At 60.3% G+C, this 26,325-nt stretch overlaps 1 protein-coding gene across 1 annotated transcript; it reads left to right on the top strand.

Moving 5' to 3' along the window:
* Positions 1–26,325, top strand: LOC142861048 (2-oxoglutarate dehydrogenase-like, mitochondrial). Its single transcript, XM_076010215.1, has 24 exons — positions 1–101; positions 3,645–3,849; positions 5,292–5,462; positions 8,958–9,060; positions 9,429–9,544; positions 9,692–9,846; positions 10,659–10,805; positions 12,456–12,546; positions 14,395–14,574; positions 14,720–14,848; positions 15,627–15,806; positions 16,109–16,261; positions 16,754–16,856; positions 17,384–17,512; positions 18,407–18,557; positions 19,651–19,778; positions 20,987–21,165; positions 22,649–22,720; positions 22,821–22,946; positions 23,027–23,099; positions 24,384–24,547; positions 24,736–24,890; positions 25,638–25,801; positions 25,912–26,325. Exons 2-23 carry the CDS (start codon positions 3,646–3,648, stop codon positions 25,759–25,761), a joined length of 3,033 nt encoding a protein of 1,010 aa, XP_075866330.1. The 5' UTR covers positions 1–101; position 3,645; the 3' UTR covers positions 25,762–25,801; positions 25,912–26,325.

Here is a 26,325-nt window from a genome sequence, read left to right on the forward strand (position 1 = left end):
CGTGACCCCGGTAATTGGCACGGCGCGCCGCGCACTCCTCCGCGCAGCCCCCCGACCTGCGGCCTCCGGACCTCGCCGCCGCGCCGACCCCCGCCCTCCCGGTGAGCGCGGCGGCCCGTCCCCTCCCGTGCCCGCGCCGCCCCTCCCGCCGTTTTGGGGCCGCCCCTCGGCTCCTCGCTGTCGGGTTCGGGGGCGCCGCTGCCCGCAGTGCTGAGCCTGGCCGGGCCCTGGGGGAGGGGGGAAGAGAACTTGACCTTGGCCCCGCCCTTGGTGGCCGGCCTGCCCTAGGACCCCCAGCCCTGCGCGGGTCCGTCCCGACGAGCGCAGCATTTTGCGCGCGGGAGCGAGGCGCTAACGCTGGGGCCCGGCAGCCCTGCGGTTTCCCCTGGCAGACTCAGCCTGCCCGCACTGCCTTTCGTGGCCTGGGCAGGGGCCTGCTGCCCGTCGCCCTCTCTCGGGAGGGCCGCGGGACCCGCGGGGGCCGGGAGGTCCCTGCGGCGTGCGCCTGCGGGACCGCAAGCATCCTCCACGTCTCAGGTCTTCGAAGGCCCCTTATGGACGGTCTTAACCGAGGTCTCCACTCACAGATGAGCAGATGAGGCCCTGAGAAAGGCTGGCCTGGCCTGAGGTCGCAGCTAGAGTGGGAAGTGCCCCCACCGCCAGGGAGAGGGACTCGGTACCTCTGAGCCCCCCCCCTCCGTCGCAGCCCCTCCCCACGCTTCTGGCTGCGCCTTGACAGACCCGTCTGCTTTGGTACTTTCCCCACTTGAGGGCTGGGGCCCCTCACCTCTGCCCGGGAAATACACATCCCTCCTCCCTGCCCTGCCCTCTGCCTTGACCGTGGCCACCTTCCCTTGGGTTCAGCAAACTGGAGCTGGGGTTTATTCCTGAGCAAGCCTCATCCAGCTCTCGGAACGTGGGGCCAGGTGGGCCTGCGGCAGTGAGAATCCAGGCTCTGCTGCGGCTCAGCTTAGAGGTCTTGGGGGGCCCTCTCTGCTCTCTGTTAGCGGATTACTACAGCGTGCACGTTTTCCTCGCCGGGCCACCGCGGACAGGCCCTGTGCGGACAGGCCCTGTGCGTGGGAGCCTCAGGTCACGAGTTTCTGCAGTTTTGCGTTCTGGGGTTGGACTGGGCTGGGCATGCTGTGTGACTTTGTCCCCAGAAAGACCCCCTCAAGAACTACGTGGGGCAACTCCGCTGTGCTGGGCAGGAGATTGCACAGCGCTCCTGACTCTGGCTCTTTGCTGCCGCCCTTGACAATACTGAGCCCTCCAGGGCTCCTGGGTCCTCAAGCCCCTCGGGGTGGGGCTGGGGGAGGCTGGCTGGCTGGCTAGCTGCCCTCCTGCGAGGCCGGTTGAAGGCCACAGCAGTGTCCGGTGGCTGCCCTAGACTGTTCTGTGTTTGTAAAACACAGTGTTCCCGCACTGGGCTAGGCTGGACTCAGCCGGACTTCGTCCCTGCCTGGCCTGAACTGCCCCATTCCCCGGTGGGGTGGGGTTGGCAAACGGAGCAGCTCTGGCTGCAGCGCAGCTGATGGAGAGTGCTTGTTCCTGAGAAGAATCTGGGCTTGCATCTTGATGACCAGTGAGGAGGGCACTGGCCCCGGGCCCACACAGAGCCCTGTCACTCGCCAGCTTAGCTTCCTGTACCTCAGTTTGCCTGCTTATAAGGAGGGGCTTGTACGGGTGCCCCACTCATGGACTGTCGAGAAGATTAACCAGACACAGCGGCTGCCCAGAATCAGTCTGCCCTGGCTGCGCGCTTGCTTTTTATCCCACCGAGATGGTCTTGGGGCCTAGTCTCCTTGGCGGTGGAATGGGGATGGTGAAGCGTCCTGGGTGCTTGTTTGGGTTCTTTTCACGCCCCAGAAGACTCCCCCTGTCCCTAAGGAGCTCCTGGGCCTGGTGGCCAGCTGGGTCTCTGGGGTCAGGTGGAGCAGGGTTGGGCCCTGGCTGTCTGCCTGCAGAGCCTGTGCCACCTGCTGCCCTGGGGCCTGAGCGGTCCTGGCCGTAGCGCCTGCACCACTGGCCAGTGGGGCTGGACACGCAGCCCGAAGCTTCAGAGGCTGAGCGTGTGGGAGGGAAGCTTGGGGTCTTGGGGCTGAGTCCTGCTGAACCCGACTCTTCCTCCCTGTTCAGACTTAGCGCTGGTTGCCCTGAGGGCTGCCCCTCTCCCCACCCCCCTGGCTGTCATCAGTTTGGAGGGAGAGAGGCAGGACGGGAGGAGGGAGGCAGGCTGGGAGGGCTGTGTTCTGCCCTCCCATGGGGCTTGACCTTTTGTGGGAGGTCCAGCCAGTGGATTCCTGGGCCACTGGTTGAGCTGAGCACAGAAGCTGGGGGCGGGGGTTGGGGGAGGTGACCCGTTGGCTGCACACGCCTGGCTGGGAACGTTGGTCTAGGCAGGACCTGGGAGCTAGTTATACCCCAGGATGCACATTTTCTGGGGACTGAGCTGTGCAGGGGGCAGAGGCTGCTTCTGCCTGCTCGACCCAGGTAGGAGGTTCTGGCCCTGCATTGGCTCACAGTCATAGGGGTGGGGGACAGAGCTCCTACTTTACACATCCTGTGTAGGACAGGGCATCACTGTCAACCCCCAGCCTGCCTGCACAGGAAGCTCTGGGAGTTCTCCAGGATTGAAGGAAGGTCTTAGAACTCCTTTCCTCTTGGGGAAGAGAAAGTCCCCCCCCCAATTGGAAGTGCATCACTTAGGAATTTTCCCTGGGAAAGGCAGGTGACATGATGGGGTGAGATGACCTCCAGGTTCTGGTTCCTCCCAGCCTGGGTGGGTTTCAGCCTGTATGTACCTCCCGGGCTGTTATCCATCCTGAGTGGCACTGCTCCTGAGTGTGAGCTCTGGGGAGGGTGTGGGAACAGGGAGGGTAGCTCTAGCCTGGGACCCTGGCCGGGGATGAGGCTGCCCTCCCTTCTGCCCTCTGCCACCCCTCTGGACCTTAGTCCTCCCTGCTGGGAAATAGGGCCATTGTGGAGGTCTGTGTCACGGGCCTCTGGGCTGTGCCTGGGAGAGGGGACACAGTCTGGACCAGTATTGCAATTAGAGGGAATCTCTGGTTGCTTTTGGTCACAATGACTAGAGACCCAGCAGGGCCGTGGGCCTCCTGTCATCCCTTGTACCCCTGCACTGCTACTTGCCAGACCTTTCTCCCTGCTGTTTCCTGACCAGGCATGGCACACCCAGCCCCTGTAAGACTCCCTGCCTAGGTTCCAGCGTGGCAGGCCTTTCGGCCCACTCCTTCTTGGGGCTACTGCCTGTACATGCCCTGCGACCCTCTGAGTGGGTTCTAGGACCTAGGCTGGGTGTTTCCCGAGGCAGGGCCTGGGTGGTATGTCTCTGCATGAGCCTCTGGAGACCTGCACGGATGGGGTGCAGGCTGGGCTGAGCAGGGCTTAGCAGGGCAAGGGCTCAGGGCTGCTCAGAATCTATTGATAGAGGTCATCGGACCTGGGTCTCCCACTAGGCAGTGAGCCCAGGCGGGCTGGGAGAGTGTCACATTCACTTGTCTCATCACTGCCCAGCCCAGGGCCATCGGTAGGACCGACAAGTGCAGACTGAGTGAACGAGTGGCCGTCAGAGCCTCCTGCCCTGGTCCTGTCGTTTATGCCTCTCCCTCATTGCTTGTGTCCAGGATGAGTCAGCTGAGGCTGCTGCCGTCCCGGCTTGGGGCACAGGCCACCAAGCTCCTGTCTGCACGTGATGCCCTGGGGCTCAGCTGGCGCAACAGGTCCTCTGGACCTCCAGCCATCTTCCCAAGCAGCAGAGGTGGAGGTGGCTCCAGTTACATGGAGGAGATGTATCTCGCCTGGTTGGAAAACCCCCAGAGTGTCCACAAGGTCAGCACCCCTGCCCGCTGCATGGGAGGGAAGCCCCTGGGGCCAGGCTGTGCTGGGCTGGTGGGGAGGAGCAGCTTGCCTGCTATGTGACCCTGGGCAGGTTTCTTTGCCTCTCAGGTCCTCAGTCGTTCCTGTTTGTGAAAGAGCCTGTCCTCATGCTCGGGGAGGGAAGCCCGTTGCTTTCCTGTTTCTGAACCAGCCAGTGGGTGGTGGTCTCTCTTGAGAGGCCCTGGCAGTGCCCCGCTCAGCCACACCTGGGACCTGCCCTGCCCCTTGTGCTGTGCTGTCTCCAGATGGCCCTTGTATGTAATTAGGGGCATGCATATTTATGTATGCAGTGATCTGAGAAAATAAATATTTGCTGATGGTAATAAAAAAATTAAATCAGATGAGAGGGTGAAAAGTGCAAAGTGGAGTGGCTTTGCCTCCCCTTCACTCACACGCCACAGTCACGTGATCCCAAACCAGAAAGTATGACAGGTTACAGTCAGAAGGCTCCCTCCCAGTCCCTCCCATCTGTACAGTTCCACCATCCCCCAATCTGTTCTTAGTTTCTTCTGTGTCCTTTCCAAGACTGTCTTTAGGTAAACTTATTACAGACTTAGATCTGGACTTACCCCCTTTCCCACAAATAACATACAGCAGGCACCGTTCTGCCCCTTGCTTTTTTCACTTGGCGGCACATCTCCAGGATCTTCCCAGGTCGGCACATACGGAGCCTTGTTCTCTTTGTCCAGCTGCATAGTCATCCCACAGTACCGGTTTACTGCAGTGTGGCTGTCGCGGATGGTGCTGCAGCAGTAACCTGGTACATTCGTCTCGCACGGGCACGGCTGTCTGTAGGGTAATCCCCTGTCGTCGATGCCTGGGCCCAAGAGGATCTGCATGTGTAATTTTGACGGGAGTTGCCAAATTGCTTTCCACAGGGATTGTACCAGCCGGCGCTTCTGCCCGCCCGGCGTGGGAGCGCGCGGAGGAGAGCGCGGAGCTCCTGCTGCACGCTGCTCCTGCTGCACGCTGCTCCTCCGCCTTCGTGTCTGCGCAGAGTAGCAGGCCACGCTCCTCTGCGCTGTTCACTTTCCAGCGTATCTGGGTGATATGCCATATCCACAATACTGAATGCACCTTACTTTTTTTTAAATTTCAGAATATTAAGGAGTTACAAAATTTTTTGCACCTTTTTTTTAAGACTGTGTAATCTTCCAGATTCTAAATGTATAATCATTATTTAACCAGTTTCCCTATTGATAGTCACTTAGGTTGTTTTGACATTGTCATTTTTATAAACAGTCCTGCGGGGAACTTCCTCATATGTACATCTAGGCACCTTGGGAAGGCCTTGAGAGCAGTGGTCTCCAAGAAATACCCAACGCCCAGCTTGGGCCACCCCCGGCTCCTCCCAGGCCCTGACCTGGCTGCATTCTTGCTTCTGCCCTGCCTAGTCCTGGGACAGCTTCTTCCAGAAAGCCAGTGAGGAAGCCTCTTCTGGCTCTGCTCAGCCACGGCCACTGTCCGTTGTCCATGAGAGCAGGCCTGTGGTGTCGAGCCGGACCAAGACCAGCAAGCTGGTGGAGGACCACCTGGCAGTGCAGTCCCTGATCCGGGCCTACCAGGTGAGAGGAGATTGAGGCCAGGCTGGGAGGCTGCACTGGCTCCTGGGGCAGGGCCAGGGGCTGGGGGAAAGGGTTCTCGCTCAGCTCCAGCGGCATCTCTCCAGAGAACTCTTCTTCCAGTCTCCTACCAGTGGTACCCACTTCTCTGGCTGGTCTTTGTCACATTGTCATTCAGAGCACTTACCAAGCCCTGGGTATTTTTTGTGCGTACTGATTTGTTTGCTTGGGCTCTGTCTCCTGGAATGTCTGTCTTGTACACACCATGCCCCAAGTACCTGGAAGAGTACTTAGTAAATAATCAATTCCAGACATGTTGAATGAAGGGTGAGTAGATTGACCCTTGTTAGTGTCTGTTTTCTCCTTTAGACTGGGCATTCCAAGATAATAGGGACTGGTATACAGCAGGTGCTTAGTTTATGGAATGAATGAATAGTTCTAGAAACAGCAGCTCCTTCTGGAGACTTAGGCTGGGCCCCTGCCCTGTCAAAGAGACCTGATGACGTTCCGTGTTCCTAGTCTTGATTGAGCAGGACTACTTGGGGGCTGCTCGGGGGTCCGCTGGATCCTGAGCACAGTCGTGTGGGATCTCTCTGGGAACGGCAAAGTGCAGAGGGAATGCTAGGGGATCCTGGGCCCTTGGCAGGGGCTCCGTGGGGGGAGCAGCACGTTGCGCAGGCCTAGGCTGCAGGGGCATTAGCAAATGGAAAGGGCATCCTCTGTGTGGGGTGGGACGAGCTCTCCGCACAGTGCTCCACTGTGCAGCAGTGGTCCCCGGATGGAAGAGGGGAGGCGAGCAGGCCTGGGCCTGAGTACCTGTTGCTGCAGGCAACCTGGGAGCTAATAGCAGCTAGTTGCATTGTTTTTCCTGGCTGGCGTAGAGAAGCAGAAAGTTGTCTAACCGCTGACTTTGACAGTGAAGAACGGGAATGGAACTGTGTTAAATGCCGAGTAGCGCTGGGGGTGCTGCCTGAGGGCCTTGTCTTCTAAGCACAGTTCTCAGCTCTTCAGCAGCTCTTCCTTCTTTAATTAGCCAAGACCAGGCATTAGCGAGTCCTCCCAGCAGGGTGGTCCCTGGATGCAGGCTGTCGCTGTCTTCTGCCTGGTGTGGGCAAGCTCCCCCCAGGAGGGCTGCGGCTGCACACAGGACAGGTGAGGCACAGGGTTCTGGTTTACCTCACCTGCACACTACTGGGAAACACCACTGTGGTGTTATGGACATTTCCAACCGTTTGAAGGTAGAAGAAGAGGGTGGTGACCCCTCCCCAACTCCATCATCCCACGGCCAGTCTCTGTTTTCTCCTCCACCTCAATCCCCACCCCCTGCTGGATCATTTTGAGGCAAATCCCAGATGTCATCATTTTATTCATGGGACATTTCAGTATGTATTTCTAGAGGTAAGGGCTCTTGAACAAATGTGCCATGATATTCTCATATCTAAAAATAATGCTAATACTTAATACTAAATATGTAGTTGATATTCATGTCGGCCTTTTGTCTTAGGATTTTTTTTTTTTTTTTTTTTTTTAGAGACGGGGTCTCGCTATGTTGCCCAGGCTGGTGTCTTAGGATTTTTTAATTGGTTGTTTGAAGCAGGAATTGGAATAAATCCACAGGTTGCCATAGATCTATTGATATGGCTTGGAGGTCTCTTGTACTCTGCTAGTTTCTCTCTTTTTGTTTGACTTCTCATTTTTTGTGGAAAAACCAGGTTGTTTGTCCTATGGAGTGTTCCTGAGTCTGGATTCTTCTGATTGCATCCCCATGGTGTCATTTCACCTGTCCCATTGTCCCATGTAGTTTCTGTTCATTGGCAATTAGATTTAGAGGGTTGATTGCCAAGGAATTTGACTTCTTTTTTCAAAATTGGCTTCCTGGTGGTGATGGTGATGGCACTTCAGCAGTTAGCAGCCACAGACAGTCATTTCCTAGCTCTGTTAACTCATTGGGGCTTGCAAAACTGGTGATATTCCAATTCTACTTTTCCTTCCTTGTTTATTACCTGAAATCCTGCTATCAGGAGAAACTTCTCTTTGTCAGCTCTGCTTATCACACATTTTATAGGAAAGGCAGGCTCACTACTTGAGTTTTCCTTTTATTGACTGATTTTCACGATTATGAGGTAGTTCCCTAGCAGCCTCCAAAGGTGACCAATGAAGTTTTTTCTTCCTTTTTCAGATCCATTTGAATGCATGAATTTAAACATATTTGATCAGTTCAGTGTGTTGTAAATATACTACCCTTGCTGTTGCTCAAAATGTGTCCTTATTCCCAGCCCTAGTGGCGTTGGAGCACTCCCTTGATGTCTGGCATAACAGGATGTGCCAAGTGCAGCTTGTTCATTTCTGCCCAGCCCCGGAACCATCCAGGTCTCCAGATGGGGATGTTCACTGCTTTTGTTTTGGTCATTACTTCTGGGCCTTCTTAGTTGTCAGAGCCAGAAATGTGTATTTTTTAAAAAGCTAGCATACATTATGCATTTGTACTGCTGCTTCTACATACTTCAAATGCAGGACTCAGGGTTTGCTCTTGACCTCGTCAATCTTACCGTCTCCTTTTAAAGATGTCAAAAATAGAGGTCCTCAAAGACGTCAATACAAGGACTTGTTTGGTTTTCCCATAAGCTCCACGTAACAGTCTTAGAATAACAATGGTAGCACTGTCACTACTGATTGGTAACAGAAAAGAGTTTATGAATTTTTTTCTTGAAGTTCTGTTTTTCTTTAGGGAATATTGTATTAGTTGGTTGGAATAGTTCCTCTCTGTGTAGTTATACCACTAAATGGACATACTTACTTATTTGTTTCATTTTACTTTAAATTTTTAAAACTTACCTTTTTATAATAATGTAAAGTATTTACAGGGTTCCAAAGCCAAATCTTCAAAGTAAGATATATTCTTAAAAGCCTGCCTTCTAGTCCTGCCTCTCCAACCTGTTGTGCCCCATCCCTATAGATGATAATTTTCCTTATTTTATAGTTTTCTTATTTTAAGATTTATTCTTCTAGTGCATATATTGTATGTGTACAAATTAATGGGTAGTTCACCACACACCTTTCTAGAATTTGCTTTTTTGCTTAACAGTATTTTGTGGAGATGACCCTGCAGTATCAGATGGGGATTTTCCTCCTCCTTTTAAGAGCTCTGTCGTCCCCACTTGTGGATTGCCCATGTCCACATGCCAGTCTCCTGTTGATGGACAATGGGGACATTTCTAGAATTTGACTATTACTAATAGTACTGCAGTGGGTACCTGCGTGTATGGGTCTTGTCTGGTTTTCACCAGGTGCACATTGTAGTTTTAAACTGGGTTGAGCTCCTGCCACCCTGGTGGCCATGGCTGGGATCTTGTCGGCAATAGTGCAGTGGCTGTGGGGTGGAGGCGTGGAAACTTGAAAAGCCGAAGTGGGAAGTGAGGGGCCTGGGCCCAGAACCTTGGCCTTGGCGAAGGTCTGTCCAGCGGGCCCCAACTCTGCCTGCCGTCTTCCTTCCCCCAGATCCGGGGCCACCATGTGGCCCAGCTGGACCCCCTGGGCATTCTGGATGCGGACCTGGACTCCTTTGTGCCTTCAGACTTGATCACGACTATCGATAAATTGGGTGAGAGTTGGGACCCTTCCATGTTGCCATGGCAATGATGGTTGGGTGGCTTAGTGAGGGGCTTTTGGGCCCTGAGGTGCCTCAGGGTCCATGCAGCCCAGGCCGCAGCCACAGGCTTCCCTCTGACCTTGCCTGCGTACATGTCTCCAAGAGGGACGGCCCCTCCTCCCCAGCTGGTGCCCGTGCTCAGCAAGCTTGAGAGCCTTGTCTGAGCCCACCCTTGTGGCAGCAGAGCCACGCTCTGGCTCTTGGCCCTGCTCCCCAGGCTGGACCTGGAGGTGGGTACTGGGTAGACTGAGGGCCCCACCTGGGTCTGACCTCCCTCCCCACTCTCTGCTGCCTGGGCTCTGCTGTGCCACCTCCTCCAGCCTTCTACGACCTGCAGGAGGCTGACCTTGATAAGGAGTTCCAGCTGCCCACGACCACCTTCATCGGGGGCTCCGAAAGCACCCTCTCTCTGCGGGAGATCATTCGGCGCCTGGAGGTGAGCACAGGCAGGTGTTCTGGCCACTGCTGATGGAGTTCTCTGGAGTGCACTAGAGGGAGTGCAGGTGCACTCCGGAGAGCCCCGGATACCGGGGCTGTCGCCCCTCTTCCCGGCTCCTGGTGGAGTCCCCACCTGTCCCCCCAGAGCACCTACTGCCAACACATTGGCCTGGAGTTCATGTTCATCAACGACGTGGAGCAGTGCCAGTGGATCCGGCAGAAGTTCGAGACCCCTGGTGTGATGCAGTTCTCCAGCGAGGAGAAGCGGACCCTGCTGGCCCGCCTGGTGCGGTCCATGAGGTCGGCCCCCCTGACGACCTGAGTGGCTGCAGGGCCTGGTCCCACGCTCTACCTGATGTCCCAGGCCCTGGCTAAGAAACTAGGCGGGTGTCTGGCCACGGAAGGCAGGACTGGATTGGCCTCCCTCCCACCCCCAACTGCCCTCCCCCTGCCCCACCTCACTGTGGAAAGGCTTTAGGAGGAGTGTTGGGACCAGGTGCTCGGACAGTTTGGCCAAGAGCTGGTCAGGTGGGCAGGGATGGGGCTCCAGAACATGACAGCAGGGCGCTCTGAGGCAGAAGTCACAGGAAGTGGCTGTGGGAGTTGGGCAGAAGGCGGCGTGAGGGTAGCAGCACCTCCTGGCTCTGCCTGCTGGGCTCCCCGAAGCTGGGTCTGCCCGGGCCGAGGAGCTTGGCGGAGCACCTGGCCCAGCTGCCGTGTGCACAGTGGATTCCTGAGCAGTGGGCTGTGGGCTGGAGCCTGCACTCAGCCGGCGGAGGTCTCTGGGGGTTGGCAAGGGAACCCTTTGCAGTGTGGCTGGAGGACAGTGGGAGCGGGTGGGGTCTGGCTGTGAAGAGGAGGAGGGGGGCAGCAGGAAGGGGTTCAGGCAGAGGCTTTTGGTTCGTCTGGGAGGGCCCAGCCTCCCCTGACCCTGTGCTCCTTGTTGGTGGGACAGGCGCAGTGTGTGCGGTGGGTCCTGTACCACGCAGACGCTGGCGGTGGTGGCCTCGAAGTTCCTCTGTCCTGGGTGTTGGGCTCAGAGCACTCATGAGCTTCCCCCGTGAGCCCCAGCCCCGTCCTTCTCCCCCCTTCCTGTCTCCTCCCGCAAGCAGGTTTGAAGACTTCCTGGCCCGGAAGTGGTCCTCGGAGAAGCGGTTTGGCCTGGAGGGCTGTGAGGTGATGATTCCGGCCCTCAAGACCATCATCGACAAATCCAGTGAGATGGGCATTGAGAATGTCATACTGGGGATGCCACACAGGTGGGCCTGCGCCCGGCCTGCCCACCTCCTCCGGCCTTGGGAGGGAGAGTGGGACGGCAGTCAGAGCAGGGCCTTGGTGGGAGCTGCCAGCAGAGGGGTGGCCTGGAAAGTTCCCACAGACCCTGCGCCTAGCCTGCTCCTCCCAGAGCCACACTAGGCCAGGGACTAACTTGTTCTCTGAGGCTCCCTTTCCCTCTGGCTTTGTCACCGCCATTCCTCGGAGGGCTGGGATTTCAGAAGGAGGTGCATGGTGCTTCTTGAGGTTCCTGTGGACAAGGAGTTGGGCAGAGGCTTCTCCCAGGAAAGTGAGGGCAGGGCCTGAGCAGGTGGCCCAGGCTGGCCGCCCTGGAGGGAGGTCTCTGGAGATGAGCTGAGGGTCTCTGCCCTATCTGCAGGCTGCCTGCCTGTTTCCCTTGACCCTGATGAAGACTTGGAGGGTTTGCCACGCAGCTAGGTTTATCTCTGAGCCTGAGCCCGGGGGCTACTGAGCAGCCTGGGGGACAGGGGCCATGGTGGCCAGGGTTTCTGCTGAATGGGGCACATGAGGATGTGCTGAGCTGTCTTGAGACAACATCCTCAGGCTCCCCTATGACCCAGGGAGCTGCTTGCGGTCAGGCCAGCCCAGGGCTGCACCAGCATGAGGGGCATTCAGGTGCATGGTGGGGACATTCAGGTGCATGGTGCAGAGTGTCCCATCCTGTGGTTGGCCTGCCAGGAGCAGGGTTTGTCTGTCACAGGCTCTGTGCTCTGAGGGTCTGGAAATGCCCAGTGTCCGGTCAGAGGGACAGGCAGAGCTGGCCCTGTGGCCCAAGGTGGCTGGGGTACTCAGGGCTTCAGGTCTTGGGCTGATAGAACAGCAGGAGAGGGTGGCACTTGGTGGCCAGGGGTGGCTTGAGGAGGGCTCTGGGAATGGGGCTGTTCCAAGCCAGGCCAGGCCCCCACAGTGGGAGAGGGGACTCTTGTAGGCCCACAGAACAGGGATAGGCCAACCTGGAAGAGGGCTGCCCCCATCACGGGGCCACATGGGGCTGGTGGGCTGTGTGGGGCGAGTTTGAACCACCTCTTGCGTCCCCATCAGGCTGGTGCCCACCCCCAGTTAACGGCTCCATGGGAAGTTCAGGCTGGGCAGGAGAATCCCTGGTCCCTGGCTGCCCTCCTGTCCTCAAACCCCAGACCTCAGCTCCCTGGACAGGTCACCAGAGGACCAGTCAGTCGAGGGACAAGACTGACCCTTGACTTGAGGGTCAGCCAAGTCCCCTGTCCTGTCCTGCTGCTGGCATCACGGTCACAGAGGGCTGGGTGTCAGTGGCTGAGCATCAGCAGATTAAGCCGAGGGCAGGGTGGAGCCAGGGCACCGGGCTGGGCTCAGCTTTGGGTGGAGGTGAGTGGGCAGCTGCCATGCGGCTGGGTGGCCCTGCTCCTGAGGGCCTCTGGCTGTGACGTGCTGGGCTGTCTGCCTGGAGGCAGCTGGCTGGCCGGGCCACTCCCTGGCCTCATAGACTGAGGCGGGATGGGAGGGCTTGGCCTCACTTGGGCTCCACCAGGGAGGGGCCCCACCCCACATGCTGTCTCGGGTAGGTCCCAGGTGATGCTGGGCTGGTGGGGGGCAGCCTTTGTGCCAGGTGAGAGCCCGGCCCCCTCTGGCTCCAGGGGCAGATTGAACGTGCTGGCCAATGTGATCCGCAAGGACCTGGAACAGATCTTCTGCCAGTTTGACCCCAAGCTAGAGGCAGCAGACGAGGTGTGTGCCACGCCTGGTCCCGGTGCCCCTGGGGAGCCTGGTATTTGGGAGGGGGACTGCGGAGGGCTGGGCCGGGGCTTCCAGGCTGAGACGGGCGTCATGGTGCACAGCGTGGAGCAGAGTGGGGGAGAGGGGCTGCATGCTTGCGTGAGGCCCTTAGGGCTCTTTGGAGCAAGGGCTGCAGTTTGTGATAGCTGGGAGGGCCCTTGGATGATCTGGGCCAACCTCTCAGGCTCTAGCTAGGGAAACTGAGGCCCAGAGAGGGGCAGGGGGCTGCCAGAAGTTACTTCAGCTTGTGGGCCAGGAGGGCCCCTCGCTCATTTGCTTGCCCAGGAGAGTCTGGGAGGGCAGGGCGGCATCCTGTGCCCTTCAGTCTGCCGAGGGGGCCTGGCCTGCTCCCGCCCTGCCTGGCACGTGCGTGCCCCACGCACTGCCCGCGGGCCTTGGCCTGGCCCGGCCCCAGCCCGCTCTGCTGGCCCTGCCCCTCGCTCTCTGCCTCTTTCCAGGTCCCACCCGTCTCCCTTCCGCTGATTCTCCTGGTCCTCTGGGCAGTGGGCCTGTCACTCCCTCCTCTGTGCCCCTTTGCTCCCAGGACCGTCCATCCCCCCGCCGTCTCTGGCCGCCCTGCGTGTATGTGTGCGTGTGTGTGTGCGTGTGGGAGTGTGCGTCCAGAAACGTGCCCCACAGGCGCAGACGCGAACTGGTCGAGTACATCCTCACGTATAAGAGGCCGCAGGAGCAGCTGTGGCGCTGTTTGGCACCCACTGTTTTCACTTAACAAGTCGCCATTGTTTCCTGTCGGCACCTGTGAGCTACCTGGGGCTTCTCAGAGCCGCAGAGTCTTTGGGCGTTAGGGGGTGAGGAGGTCCTTGCTCACAGCCTTGCTCACGCGTGGGCAAGGACACCTGTTAGATCTGTCTGAGAAACAGTGGCTGGAGCCGAGGCGGGACAAGAGCTTGCAGATGTCGGTGAGGCCGCATGGCATGTGCCGGGGCCACGGGGCCTCCCGCGCCCTCCCTCCCTCGGCTGAGCCTTTCCCCTTCGCCAGCGAGGCAGGTGCAACGAAGGGCTTCCTTGTCATGCATCTCTTTGTTATGAATTTGATAAAGTGTCTTTTCACATGTTTTGGAGCCATTTGCATTTCTTTTTCTGTAATTCTTGTTCATGGTTTCTGCCCACTTTCCTATAGGGTTTTGGGGCTTTAGCTTAACTGATTTGGAGGGTGTTTTGTATTAAGGAAATTAGCTGCTTGCCTGCATGTGTCTTATTAACATTTTTCTCAGCTTGATTTTTCTCCCCTAACACTGTGCATGGATTTGCTCCCCGACGACAAATTTATTGGATCTTAGCTGTTTTATCTTTTATGTTTTCTAGGCTTTGGATATTGTTTAGAGAGTAAGCCTTCCCTACTCCGAGATCATAAAACATGTCACGTTTTCTTCCGGTGCCGTGCTGGCTCTGTCAGTCGTGTGCGTGTTGCTAGCCTGCTGTGAGGGGTGGGGCAGGGACCCTCTCTTGCATTTCTCTGGAGGCCTCAACGCTGGCACTTAGAAGTCATCCTGCATCCCCTGCTGCCGCTGCCACTGCATGCGGGATGGCCCTCCTTCCGGTGCTTTAATCCTTTCCTGCGCTGTGGTCAGTGTGCCGGGAGGACACAGGTTGAAGGTGCCGAGGGGCTCTGAGGGCTGGCTCGTCTGTGGGCTCTGAGCCAGGCCCTGGGGCAACCCGCCTTCCTCCCTTAGGCCAGCAGAAGGGGGAGTGTGCGGGCAGCGCCCGCCTGTGGGCTTGAGCCTCTGCCTGGCTGGTGTGGGAGGGGTGGGTTCGTCACATGCCCACCTCCACCTTCAGGGCTCCGGGGACGTCAAATACCACCTGGGCATGTACCACGAGAGGATCAACCGTGTCACCAACAGGAACATTACTCTGTCACTCGTGGCCAACCCCTCCCACCTGGAAGCCGTGGACCCTGTGGTGCAGGGCAAGACAAAGGCAGAGCAGTTCTACCGTGGGGACACGCAGGGCAAGAAGGCGAGCTCGCAGGCTGTGGCGGGGCCTGGGCCTGGGCGCTGTGGGGAGGGCTCTGAGGGCCGGCGCCACATCTTCACAGGGCAGGTGGCAGGTCTGGGCGTGCAGGCTGGGGCATGGCCCTCCTGGCTCACACCCTGCCCTGCAGGTCATGTCCATCCTGGTGCACGGGGATGCTGCCTTCGCTGGCCAGGGCGTGGTGTATGAGACCTTCCACCTGAGCGACCTGCCGTCCTATACCACCAATGGCACCGTACACGTCGTCGTCAACAACCAGGTGAGGGTATGGGCCGCCCCGGCTTCGTGAGCATCGCCCCATCTTTGGAGATCCATTCAGGGAGCTGAATTGCTGCCTCAGTGATGCACACGTCCCTATGTACCCCGGCACATGGGTGTGTACACGTGCCTGCATACACTGGTACATGCACGTGTATACGTGCACACGTGCCCACGTACACCTGCACGTGTATATGTGTACACCGGAGAAGGTTGTGAGGGCGAAAGGAGTCCACGAGTAACGGGTGCCTGGCAGAGGCTGCTGTGGGACTGGGTGTTCCCTTTAGCTCTGCAAGGGCGGGTTGGTCTTAGGACACAGGGCTCGCGGCGCCCTGCTCTAAGGCAATCACAGCTTATCTTTTGATCCTAGAAAATCCCGTGCTAACTGCCTTACTTGCATTAAGTCATTTAATCTTCCTTGAATAATCCCGAGAGGCAGGAATTTACTGAGCCCTTTTTATAGATGAGGAAACTGTGGCTTTGGGAGTGTAAGTCCCTGGCCCAAGGTCGTGTGCTCAGTAACTGGCGGGACTGGGGCTGCCCAGGCCCGCGTCCCTCACTACCCGGGTGTAAGACGACTGGCAAAGGGGCAGGTGAGACCCCCCTGTGCTGCTGCCTGCCATGGGAGCTGCTGCCATGTCTAATTACAGGGCTTTCCCCGACACCCCACAACGTCCCCCGACCCTCCCCAGCTCCGAGACCCGCCCAGTCTCTGCGGCCCGCACCATCTGCCTCTCTCCGATAAACAGAGCGGTGCCGCCTTCTTCCTGCCTCTGCAGATTGGCTTCACCACGGACCCCCGGATGGCCCGCTCCTCGCCGTACCCCACCGACGTGGCCCGGGTGGTCAACGCGCCCATCTTCCACGTGAATGCGGACGACCCAGAGGCTGTGATATACGTGTGCAGCGTGGCGGCCGAGTGGAGAAACACCTTTAACAAAGACGTTGTCGTGGACCTGGTGGGTCTGGGGGTGCTGAGGCCCAGGCGGGGGTAGGTGGCCCGTCCCTGTGTGCTGAACTGGCCAGGTCTCCAGCATCGTCAGCACTCGGGGCTAGGAGCTCTTCTTGGATGGGAGATTTAGTGCCACCAAGAGCAATCTGTGCAAAGCCCTAGGGTTGGGACCTTCATTCAGTGACAGGTGATCGTGGAGCCCTCAGGGCCCTCAAGGTGTGTGCCCTGGCCCATGTGCCCAGTTTGGCAGGGGCAGCGTTGGCCACTTGGTGTGGGGCAGGACCTGAGGCCCTGTGGCTGCCCCTGCAGGTCTGTTACCGCCGGCGTGGCCACAATGAGATGGACGAGCCCATGTTCACGCAGCCGCTCATGTACAAGCAGATACACAGACAGGTGCCTGTGCTGAAGAAGTACGCGGACAAGCTCATCGCCGAGGGCACGGTCACCCTGCAGGAGTTCGAGGTTGGCAGGCGGGCTGCGTGGCCACCAGGACAAGCCTCGGGTGGGGGCCCTGGGGCTGATGTTACCAGCCCAGTGCTGGGGACTCAGGATTTAAAGATGTAGTGAATATGGTCTTTGTCCCCAAGAGCCCCTGGTTACCAAAGGGGACAGAAAACTAAGGACACAATTATAGCTGGGTGAAGCCCAGCCACAGGCAGGAGTCCAGGAAGGCTTCCTGTAAGAAGTGTCCCTGAGCCAGGGTTGTCCCCACAATTATCTGTGACGTGTTAGTCCTCCTCCCTTCAGAGAGCTCTGAGAGCAAGGGCTGTGAGTCTTCCCTGGGTCTCCCCCAACCCCTTGCCAAGCACACAGCAGGCCCACCTGGCTTGAGGTACCTGTCCGAGATCCCCCTAAACTCCGAAACTTTGGCCTCTAGCCAAAGACAGCCCCCAAGCCAGCAGACAGAGAGTTCTAGGGTGCCCGCTTCTGTTCAGACCTTCATCCTGGTTGTAGGAGGAAATCGCCAAGTACGACCGGATCTGCGAGGAGGCTTACGGCAGGTCCAAGGACAAGAAGATCCTGCACATAAAGCACTGGCTGGACTCCCCCTGGCCCGGTGAGCGAGTGCGTGGCTCGGGGCGCCCCTGGGCCTCAGGGTCTGGCCCTGGCACCAGGACTGGGATGGGCTGTTGAGGGCGGCCACTGCCCAGCGCAGGGGCTAAGACCTGTGTCCTTGAGACTGCCAGGCTGTGTGGGGACGAGTTCTGCAGGTCCACGGTGGCATCGCCCTGGGAGCACGCGTGGCCAGCGCCTCCTGGAAAGGGAGGCGGGGCCAGATGGGGAGGAAGCCCTGGGGGCAGGCGCTCGGCCATGTGCTAGCTGCAGCTCCGCGCTCTGCCGTGCTCAGAGGGCCTCCCTGCCGGGCGGGCTGGGCTAGGTCAGCGGTGACCCTGGGGACCAGGGGCCGGTGTGGGAGCTGCAGGTGTGGCTGTCCAGCTGCCGCGGGTTCCGAGGTGGGCTCAGGGTGAGTCCAGGTGCCAGCGGTGCTATGAAGCCGAGGGCCCCTTAGGCCTGGGGGGACAGGCTGCCCAGGGACCGGAGCTGCCACTGCAGGGGCTTGGATGGAGCTTCTCTCCCTCTCAGGCTTCTTCAACATGGACGGGGAGCCCAAGAGCATGACGTGCCCGGCGACAGGCATCCCTGAGGACGTGCTGACCCACATTGGCCATGTGGCCAGCTCTGTGCCCCTGGAGGACTTCAAGATCCACACAGGTGAGGCTGCACAGGCTCCAGCAGGGGCCACTGTCCCAGTGCCAACACTGTGCCCGGCAGGGAGGGCAGTTGGGACGCCAGGGGAGGGGCGTGCGTGTCCCTGTGGGGTGCCTGCGGCAAGAGCACTCTCAGGGTGGGCACTGGAGCCGGGCAGGTGCGATGCCACGTTCGCAGTGGGTGCCGGCCACTGGTCCTAGGTCGGCACCTTGGGTTTTCCAGATGCCTTTGCCAGGGCGTGGCTTGTCCAGGCGTGGAGCAGGGAGGCGGAGGCTTCCCGAGGGGGCGGTGGGTCTGGGCTATGGGCAGGGAGGACAGGCTTGCTGGTGTCTGGGTGGGACAACCCCACCACTCTGGGGCTGCTGGGCTGTGGGTACTCCTTGACTGCACCCCCTCTCACCCCCGTGGCCCCTGTGGCCTTAGCTTGGGAAGTCTGGAGCCCCATGGCTGTGTTGGGTCCTTCACAATGGGTGCAAGCCCAGGTGTTCTGAGGCTCCCGCCGGTGGCTGAGCGCGTGCTCTGTGTGTGTGTCATGGCTGGTTGTGTGCACGCGTGGGACCGACAGGAGCACGGCGGAACAGCACAGGCCAGGGGGCCCGGGGCAGGTCTGAGCACCACGGCAGTTGTGTGGTCCTAAATAAACGACTTCCCTCTTCTGAGCCTCAGTCTCCTCCTCTGGAGAGTGGGAGTCTGCCTCTTCCCTGGGGTGGCTTTGTGCCAGGGCAGTGTCTGGCACAGGGAGGCGGCCCCTCGTGTTGGCCGTGGGGGTGCCTGGTGCTGGGCGGGCCCTGCTCTGTGGGGGGTGTGCACGGGACACACGTGCACCCTCCCCAGGCCCACGCTGTCCCAGGCAGGTGGCCAGCCCTGCAGCCCTCAAGCCAGCCCTTCCCTCCACAGGCCTGTCTCGCATCCTGCGGGGCCGCGCAGACATGACCAGGAATCGGGCGGTGGACTGGGCGTTGGCAGAGTACATGGCCTTCGGCTCCCTGCTTAAGGAGGGCACCCACGTGCGGCTCAGCGGGCAGGACGTGGAGAGGGGCACGTTCAGGTGAGGGCACGTGGTCTCCTGGCCCAGGGCAGTGGCCTTGTCCCATTGAGCCCATTCAGGAGTTCCAAGTCAGCATGGGAGATCTAGAGTGGAGCCGGCTCTTCCTCCTTTTCCTGACCTGGGGGACTCCAAAAAGGGCCCTTGTCTGGCCGAGATCTTCACTGGAATCACATCAGCAGCCCTGGACTCTGCTCTCAGGCCAAGTCGTCAGGGGGCCTCTGAGCCACCTGTCTGTCCTCCACGGGAGCAGGTGTGCGGAGCTGACTGCTGGGTCCACTGTCAACTGGTATTAAGCTTGTGGTCACCTCTGGTCCTCAAGATCTTTTTTTATGCCGTGTGTGAACTGCTATCAAGCCAGCCTTCCCTGTTTAATTTGTTTGCAGTTGAGGTTTTTTAATCCAGATGGGGACTTACACTTGCCAGTTGTCCATGTCACGTCTCCTTTGGTCTGGGGCCCTCAGCGTTTTGGATTCTGACTTGTTCAGATCCACATATGTTACGGAGCCAGGGTGGCATGGCTTCCAGGACGCAACAGCTTGGCTTTCTCATGTCCTGGTTGCTCAGCCCCGCCGGCCTTGCTCCGGCCAGGGGCCCAGGTGGCTGCGATGATTCTCTGAGCTGCACGTCATCCTTGCCAGGTGTGGGCTTCACCTAGGCGGCCTCCTTACTGCGCCAGCCTCAGGCGCTGCACAGCGTTCCTGCTGGGACAGGGCAGGGGAGATGGTAAAGGGGCCAGCAGGGTGCACAGGGACAGTGCCCCAGGAGTGTGACCTCCTAGGTCTCAGGCTCCACCCAGCACCCCGGAGGTCTCATCAGGTCCCTCTGTGGTCAGAAGCTGTGACTCAGGGAGGTGCCACAGCTCGCAAGTCCTGCCCCAAGACCTGCCGCAGCTGCGTGTGGGCGCGGCAGGCAGGGGCAGCGCTGGGGAGGCTCCGCGGGACAGCCCGGAGGCTTTCCACGGCCTTCCTGGTGCCGTCCTGTGGGACCCTGCAGGTTTCCTGGGACAGTGACGAAGGCTTGCCTGCCTCCTGCTGCGGCCGCCCTGCTGTGGGTGAGCAGGTGCCAGCCCCCTGCCCGGTCTGTCTCTCCGCAGTCACCGGCACCATGTTCTCCATGACCAGGAGGTCGACCGGAGGACGTGCGTCCCCATGAACCATCTCTGGCCTGACCAGGCCCCCTACACCGTGTGCAACAGCTCCCTGTCGGAGTACGGAGTCCTGGGTGGGTCCGAGCTCTGCCTGCAGGTCAGGTGGGCCCTGGGACGCCTGGGGAGCAGAGACAGGCCAAGGTCAGGGCCCGGGAGGGGCTGGAGAGGCTCAGAGGCCCCTGGGGAGGCCAGGTCAGGGTCTGGCCCTGAGGCTGTGGCTGGGCTGCCCCCACCTGAGGCCATGTGGAGGAAGAGATCTGTCCCATCTGGGCCTCGCAGGGATCCAGCCGGGGCCTTGCTTGCCTGGAGGGGGACTCTGTGGGTGCCAGAGCCCCTTCTCTGACACCAGCCACGCTGGGCCCAGACGGGGAGCGGCAGAGCCCACCATGGCCACAGCCGCCAACTGTCGCCGGCCCTGGCCCGGCCACCCTGCACTCCTGAGCCCCGCCTCGCCTCCTCTGCCCTGCGTCCAGCAGCCCTGCACTGCGGTCCCGTCCTGGGCTCCAGGCTGTCCCGACAGCGTTCCCTGGACACACTGTCCCGCGGCTCATCAGCGGGCTCGCTTTCCCCTCGCTGCCTTCCCGGGAGGACGGCCAGGCCTCCGGGAGACGCAGCTGGGGCTGTTCCTGCCCCGGCTCCTCAGCAGCTCGGCACGTGTTTGGGGGAGTTCCTCTTGGCAGATGGTCCCTGCTGCTCCCCAAGATATCTTTATTTTTATTTTTTTTTGAGACAGAGTCTCACTCTGTTGCCTGGGCCACAGTGCTGTGGCGTCAGCCTAGCTCACAGCAACCTCAAACTCCTGGGCTCCTGTCTCAGCCTCCCGAGTAGCTGGGACTGCAGGCATGCACCACCATGCCCGGCTAATTTTTTTCTATATATTTTTAGTTGGCCAATTAATTTATTTCTGTTTTTAGTAGAGGTGGGGTCTCACTTTTGCGCAGGCTGGTCTTAAACTCCTGAGCTCAAACGGTCCTCCCGCCTCAGCCAAAGATTACAGGTGTGAGCCACCGCCCCCACCCCAGGATATTTTTAGATACCGATTTAGATAAGGCTGGACCTGGCCACATGTGAAGTCAGGGCTTAGGGTAGCATCTGCAGCATGTTGCCCGCTCCCGGGAGGGACATGCTTCTCTTTGAGTCCTAGGGTATCCCTGGGCTCTTCCTGGCCTGGGAAGGATGGGTGGGGGCAGGGAGGGTGTGCTGAGACAGGCTGGGTTTGACTGGAGCCACTGCCACTTGGTGACAGTGTAGAGCAAGCTCTATCTTGGTGTTTTCTGTTTAGGCTTTGAGCTGGGCTACGCCATGGCCAGCCCCAACGCCCTGGTCCTCTGGGAGGCGCAGTTTGGCGACTTCCACAACACAGCCCAGTGCATCATCGACCAGTTCATCAGCACCGGCCAGGCCAAGTGGGTGCGGCACAATGGCATTGTGCTTCTGCTGCCCCACGGCATGGAGGGCATGGTGAGGGCTGTGGTGGTGGCTGGTGGCCCAGTGGGCTCCAGCAGGCCTGGGATCGGTGGGATGGACACTGGCCCCTTCTGGGTTGGGTGGTAGATGCCTTCCAGGGTCTGGAAGCACCTGGGCCTACATACCTGTGTGTTGCAGCTGCTGAGATCATACCAGCAGCAGAATTAGCCGCCACGTGAGAGGGCTTACTGTGTGCCGGGCACTGTTAACGCTTTCTCTGTGTTAACTCTTGCGGTCCATACAACTTAATGAAGTAGTTCTTGTTCCCACTGGCCTGAGGAGGAAAACTGAGACACAGAAAGGTGGGACAGCTTGCCCAGGGTCACACAGCCAGTAGCTGGGATTTGAACCTATGCTGTGCAATACTGCCTGTCCTCTGGCCCCCTCCTCTATGACCTGCCTATGCAGCCACACTCGGCGTAGAGGGAAGGAGTGCAGGCTGGGTGCACCCTAGGGTGGGGAGGAAGGAGCAGAGTGTCATGATGCCACTTCCTAGGCATGTGGCCTGACCAGGGGTGGGAGACAGGCAGGGGACAGGAGAAGCTGGCAGTGCTAGCTCAGGGCAGCAGGGAGCAAGCAGGGTGGGCCGGCCACTACCGGGTCTGTGACCCAGGGCAAGGCCTTCTGTGCCTCTGGAGGGTCAGGCTGCAGTGCACGTCCCTAAGGTCCCACTCAGCAGGGCCTGGTCGTCTGGGCAGGACTCCGCAGTGCCACACGCCCAAGCGGCACGTCCAGTTCTTTGCACTCTGCGCTGCTGCTCCTGCTGCGGAGTCCCCGAGACTGGGAGCTCCTTGAGGAGAGGCGTGACTGCTCGCGGCCGCCCTGCCGTGAAGGCGGCTTCTGAGGGAGGCGTGGGGGGCCAGGCCGGGCGTGAAGGGCGGGCCAGCCGGTGCCTGTGGTGCCGGGTCTGTGGGCTGCCCCCACGAAGGGGTGGCTGGTGGCCGTGGGACAGGCCACCTCCATCCCTCGGGAAGCCAGCCTGGAAACCCGCGTGGGCTCGTCTTGCCCTCACGGCAGAGGGGCCCCTGGTGAGGCCCAGGCGGCCGGGGCTGCGGGCTGCAGGGTCATTCCCTGTCTGCCTGTGCCCTCCCGGGCTCGTCCGTGAAGAGGGGTAAGGGTGTCTCCCCCACGGGCTGCCGGCGAGGTTAGTGAGTGATGCAGGCGGGGTCCCTGGAACTACGCCTCATGCGCAGCACACGTTCAGGCGTGGCAGCTGCTGTTCCAGAATGTTCCAGAGAGTGTCTCAGTGTGGGCCTTTCGCTTTTCCTCCTGCTCTGCACATTCACGCGCTGGGCCTGGCAGACCTCACCCCGAGGGTCCGGCTCTTCCCCGCGGTCCTGGTACTTTCCTGTGGTTCAGACCCCAGAGCGAGGGCACCTCCGCCAAGAAGCCCTCCAGACTCTGCCCTGAGCCTGGGGTCCTGTTCTGTCCTGCGTCTGTCCCATGGGGCCAGCAGGGGCGTGGCGTTTGCTTTCAGGGCCCGGAGCACTCCTCAGCGCGGCCCGAGAGGTTCCTGCAGATGAGCAATGACGACTCGGACGCCTACCCCGTGAGTGCCCAGGACGGGCGCGCCCTGCTGTGCCCACGGGGCAGGTCCCGGGCGTGGTGCAGCAGACAGCCACCCCAGCCAGCGCGTCCCGTCCCCACAGGCGTTCACCGAGGACTTCGAGGTGAGGCAGCTCTATGACTGCAACTGGATTGTGGTCAACTGCTCCACGCCGGCCAACTACTTCCACGTGCTGCGCCGGCAGATCCTGCTGCCCTTCCGCAAGCCGGTAAGTGTCCGTCCGTGTGGCGCGGAAGCGGGCCCTGGCCGGGCGGGCAGCTGGCAGCTGGGCGTGTGTTTCCCTTCCAGCTGATCATCTTCACGCCCAAGTCTCTGCTGAGGCATCCAGAGGCCAAATCCAGCTTTGACCAGATGGTATCCGGTACGTGCCTGCCTGGGCGTGTGGGGCAGCCCACATCGGGGTGGTGGCCGGGGTGGGGCCTGGTGGCCCTGGGGTAGCTTCTGCCCTGAGGCTCTTCTGTCCTCCCCTCTGCCTGTGGCTCTGCTGGCCCCACAGCAGCTCCTGGCACAGTCCCCGCCAGCCAGGGGCTTGGGAGGTTGGCGTGGTGGCTGGCTGAGGCGGGCCAGTTTGGGTCACTTGGGCTGAGCTTCAGGGCCAGAGGTGAGCACTGGGGCCACTTACACCCTCGCCGGGCTGGCTGAGGCCTGGCGGAGGTCTGCCAGGCTAGCAAGGCACTGAGTATCATTCATTTATTTGTCCATTTTTAAAATTGATGAGCCAAACAGACATTATTGGCCCTGGATACCTGGTGTCCCCTTCAGTGGCCCTCAGCCTCATTTGCCTGGGAGTCAGGGTCAGATAAAATGCCTGAAGGTGCTGAAATGGAGATGTGACTCAGTGGAGAACCAGAGAGGGACAGGTGTGAGGCTGGATGAGCGGAACGTCTTGGAAAATGGTCCTGGGCTGCAGGGGAGGGCCAGGGGCTGGCCAGGAAGGGCCTCGGCGCAGACAGGCATTGGTTTTGTGTCCCCGTGTGTTTGGCTGTCCCTCTGGTGTGGGCGGGCAGCTGAAGTGGCAATTCAGAGCTCCAGCCTTGAGGCTGGACTGCCTGGGCCGACTGCCTGGCTTTCCTCCTGGGCCCTGGCAGCCGTTTGCCCTCTCTGCCTCAGCGTGGGGACGCAGGGATGTGGGGACTGTCAGCAGCCTCCTGAGAGGTTTTGTAGCACGCCTGACCTGGTGCCTGGCACGTGGTGTGAGCTCAGGAGGGAAAGTGGACAGGCTTGGAGATGGAGGCTCGGCTGCAGGGTGGAGGGAGGAGGGCTGTGCAGCGGCCTCCTGCGACACTGCTTGGTGATGGGGCCAGAGTGCCACGCAGGCCTGGGGCAGAGGATGATGGTACCAGAGGGGTCCATCATGTCGCCTTCTGCGTTCCCTTCGGGGCCATCCCTCTGGCACCCCAGTCCCCATCACCTTAAGTGGCGCTGCTCCCAGGGCTTTGCCCTTGGCTGCTTCCCTGTCTCCCCTCCTCTCGCTGTGGCATCTCAGGGTGTCAGCTGCCCCTCTCCACCTTTTGATCAAGAGATGCCCACTGCAGCCACAGGTTCAGGCCTGGGGTTGTCTTAGTGGCCAGAGAGAGCCGGGCAGTGCGGGCCTGTCTCCTGCGCTGTTGAGCCCCTGGGTAGCAACGCCCCGTCACTCCTCCAGGGACCAGCTTCCAGCGGGTGATCCCTGAAGGTGGGGCTGCGGCGCAGGCTCCCGAGCGGGTGCGGCGACTCATCTTCTGCACGGGGAAGGTGTACTACGACCTGGTGAGGGAGCGGAGCAGCCAGGGCCTGGAGGAGCAGGTGGCCATCACGCGCCTGGAGCAGGTGTGCCAAGCCCCTCGCGTGGCCAGAGTGGTGGGCAAGGTCCCATCGCCAGCCCCGGCCCTGGGCGGCATGCCAGGCAGGCCAGGGTGGGGGCCGGCGAGGGTGGGCAGGCCCTGTGGCTCCCGTCCTGAGGCCCTGGGCACACTGCCCCTCCCTGGCTATGTTCCCCTTCGTTCCTGCCTCCCCAGATCTCGCCCTTCCCCTTCGACCTGATCAAGCAGGAGGCAGAGAAGTACCGAGGCGCGGAGCTGGCGTGGTGTCAGGAGGAGCATAAGAACATGGGCTACTATGACTACGTCAGCCCGCGCTTCACGACCGTCCTGAGCCGCGCCCGGCCCATCTGGTATCGGCCTGGGGCGCCTCTGCTGGGCCTGCCCAGGGCTCTCGGGCCCAGCGGCCCTGTCTTGGCTCCGCCCGTCCCATGGGCTGTGCCGCCCAGAACTGGCCACCGTCCTTCTCTGAGCCGCATTTGAAACTGAGGAGTTGGAGCCCACAGCCCTGCCGACTGCGTGTGCTCTGTCCTTGGTGGGAGGGTGCCCCACCCGGGGCGGGCGTCGTTGGCACCGTGTGCAGAGAGCAACCTCTGCTTGTTCTGTAGCCAGAACCGAGCTAGAGAGCCCGCTGCGTGTCCAGACCTGCCGTGTGGCCCTAGGCCGGCTGTGTGGCGGGGCCTCAGGCTCTTCAGCTCTAGGCAGGGCGGTGCCGGGCTGGACGCGGCGTGGCGCAGTCCCCCAGGGGCTCGCACGCAGCGGGTGTTGGGTGTTGGGTGTTGGCGCGGCTGTCCTTGGGAAGGCGGGGAGGGGCGTGAGGAACTCACGAGGAGCTCTGCGGGGCATTTGCCCCCTAAGCCTTATTTGTGGCCTCGTTTGTTGTCCTTGAGGACAAGTCTGGTGGCACCGAGGTGACAGTTTCTCCTCCCGTTCTGTGGCTGGGTATCAGCCTGGCCCCGGCCCGCAGCTCTCTGGGGCGGTGCGGTGCTGAAAGGCAGGGCCCTCGGCCCCGCCCTGCACCTTCCTCAGACGCTGCCCCGCAGTCCCGGGAGGGTGCAGACCCGCCCCGGCCTGCCCTCAGCCTGGCTCTCCTCCTCCAGGTACGTCGGCCGCGACCCAGCAGCGGCACCGGCCACAGGAAACCGGAACACTCACCTGGTGTCTCTGAAGAAGTTTCTGGATACTGCCTTCAACCTCCAGGCCTTTGAGGGCAAGACGTTTTAGAGCTGGGCGAGGCCGGCGGTGGGCGCAGCTGGGGACGCAGGTGGGCAGGGGCTGCAGGCCGGGAGGAAACAGGCTCTCCTGGTGGTGAGGCCGGGGGCAGGCCCGCTGGCTTGGGGGGCGTGCCAACCTCGGCCTTCGCTTTTGTTTCAGCACCTGTCGGGGCTGAGGAAGCCAAGGGGTCTGTAGAGAGGATGCGGTTCTGGAATGTTCCCCCAGCGGCTCTGATCTTTCTGGAATTGCTCATGTGGCGTCTGCATCTGTGTTGTCTCAAGGACACGCCGGAGCCCCGCATCTTGGCTCTCTCCCATCCTGGCAGGCCTGGCCACCGCACCCTGTCCTTGTTCCCTGCAGATGCACAGGGACGTTGTCTTTCGTGCTCTTAGAACCAGGCGTTTCAGCAATAACAACCAGAAGAAGCAGGGCCATGCTGGGTGATTTATACGTGCTCTGTTTTACGGGGCGTGTCCTGAGATGTGTCAGCTTTCGTGTGAAATGCAGCCAGCAGCCCATGTGAACTAAAGTAGAAAACCAAATAACAGAAATAAAAAAGATGTTTAAGAGAAA

Source organism: Microcebus murinus, chromosome 14, assembly GCF_040939455.1.
Source record: "Microcebus murinus isolate Inina chromosome 14, M.murinus_Inina_mat1.0, whole genome shotgun sequence".
In the NCBI taxonomy this organism is placed as follows: Eukaryota; Metazoa; Chordata; class Mammalia; order Primates; family Cheirogaleidae; genus Microcebus; species Microcebus murinus.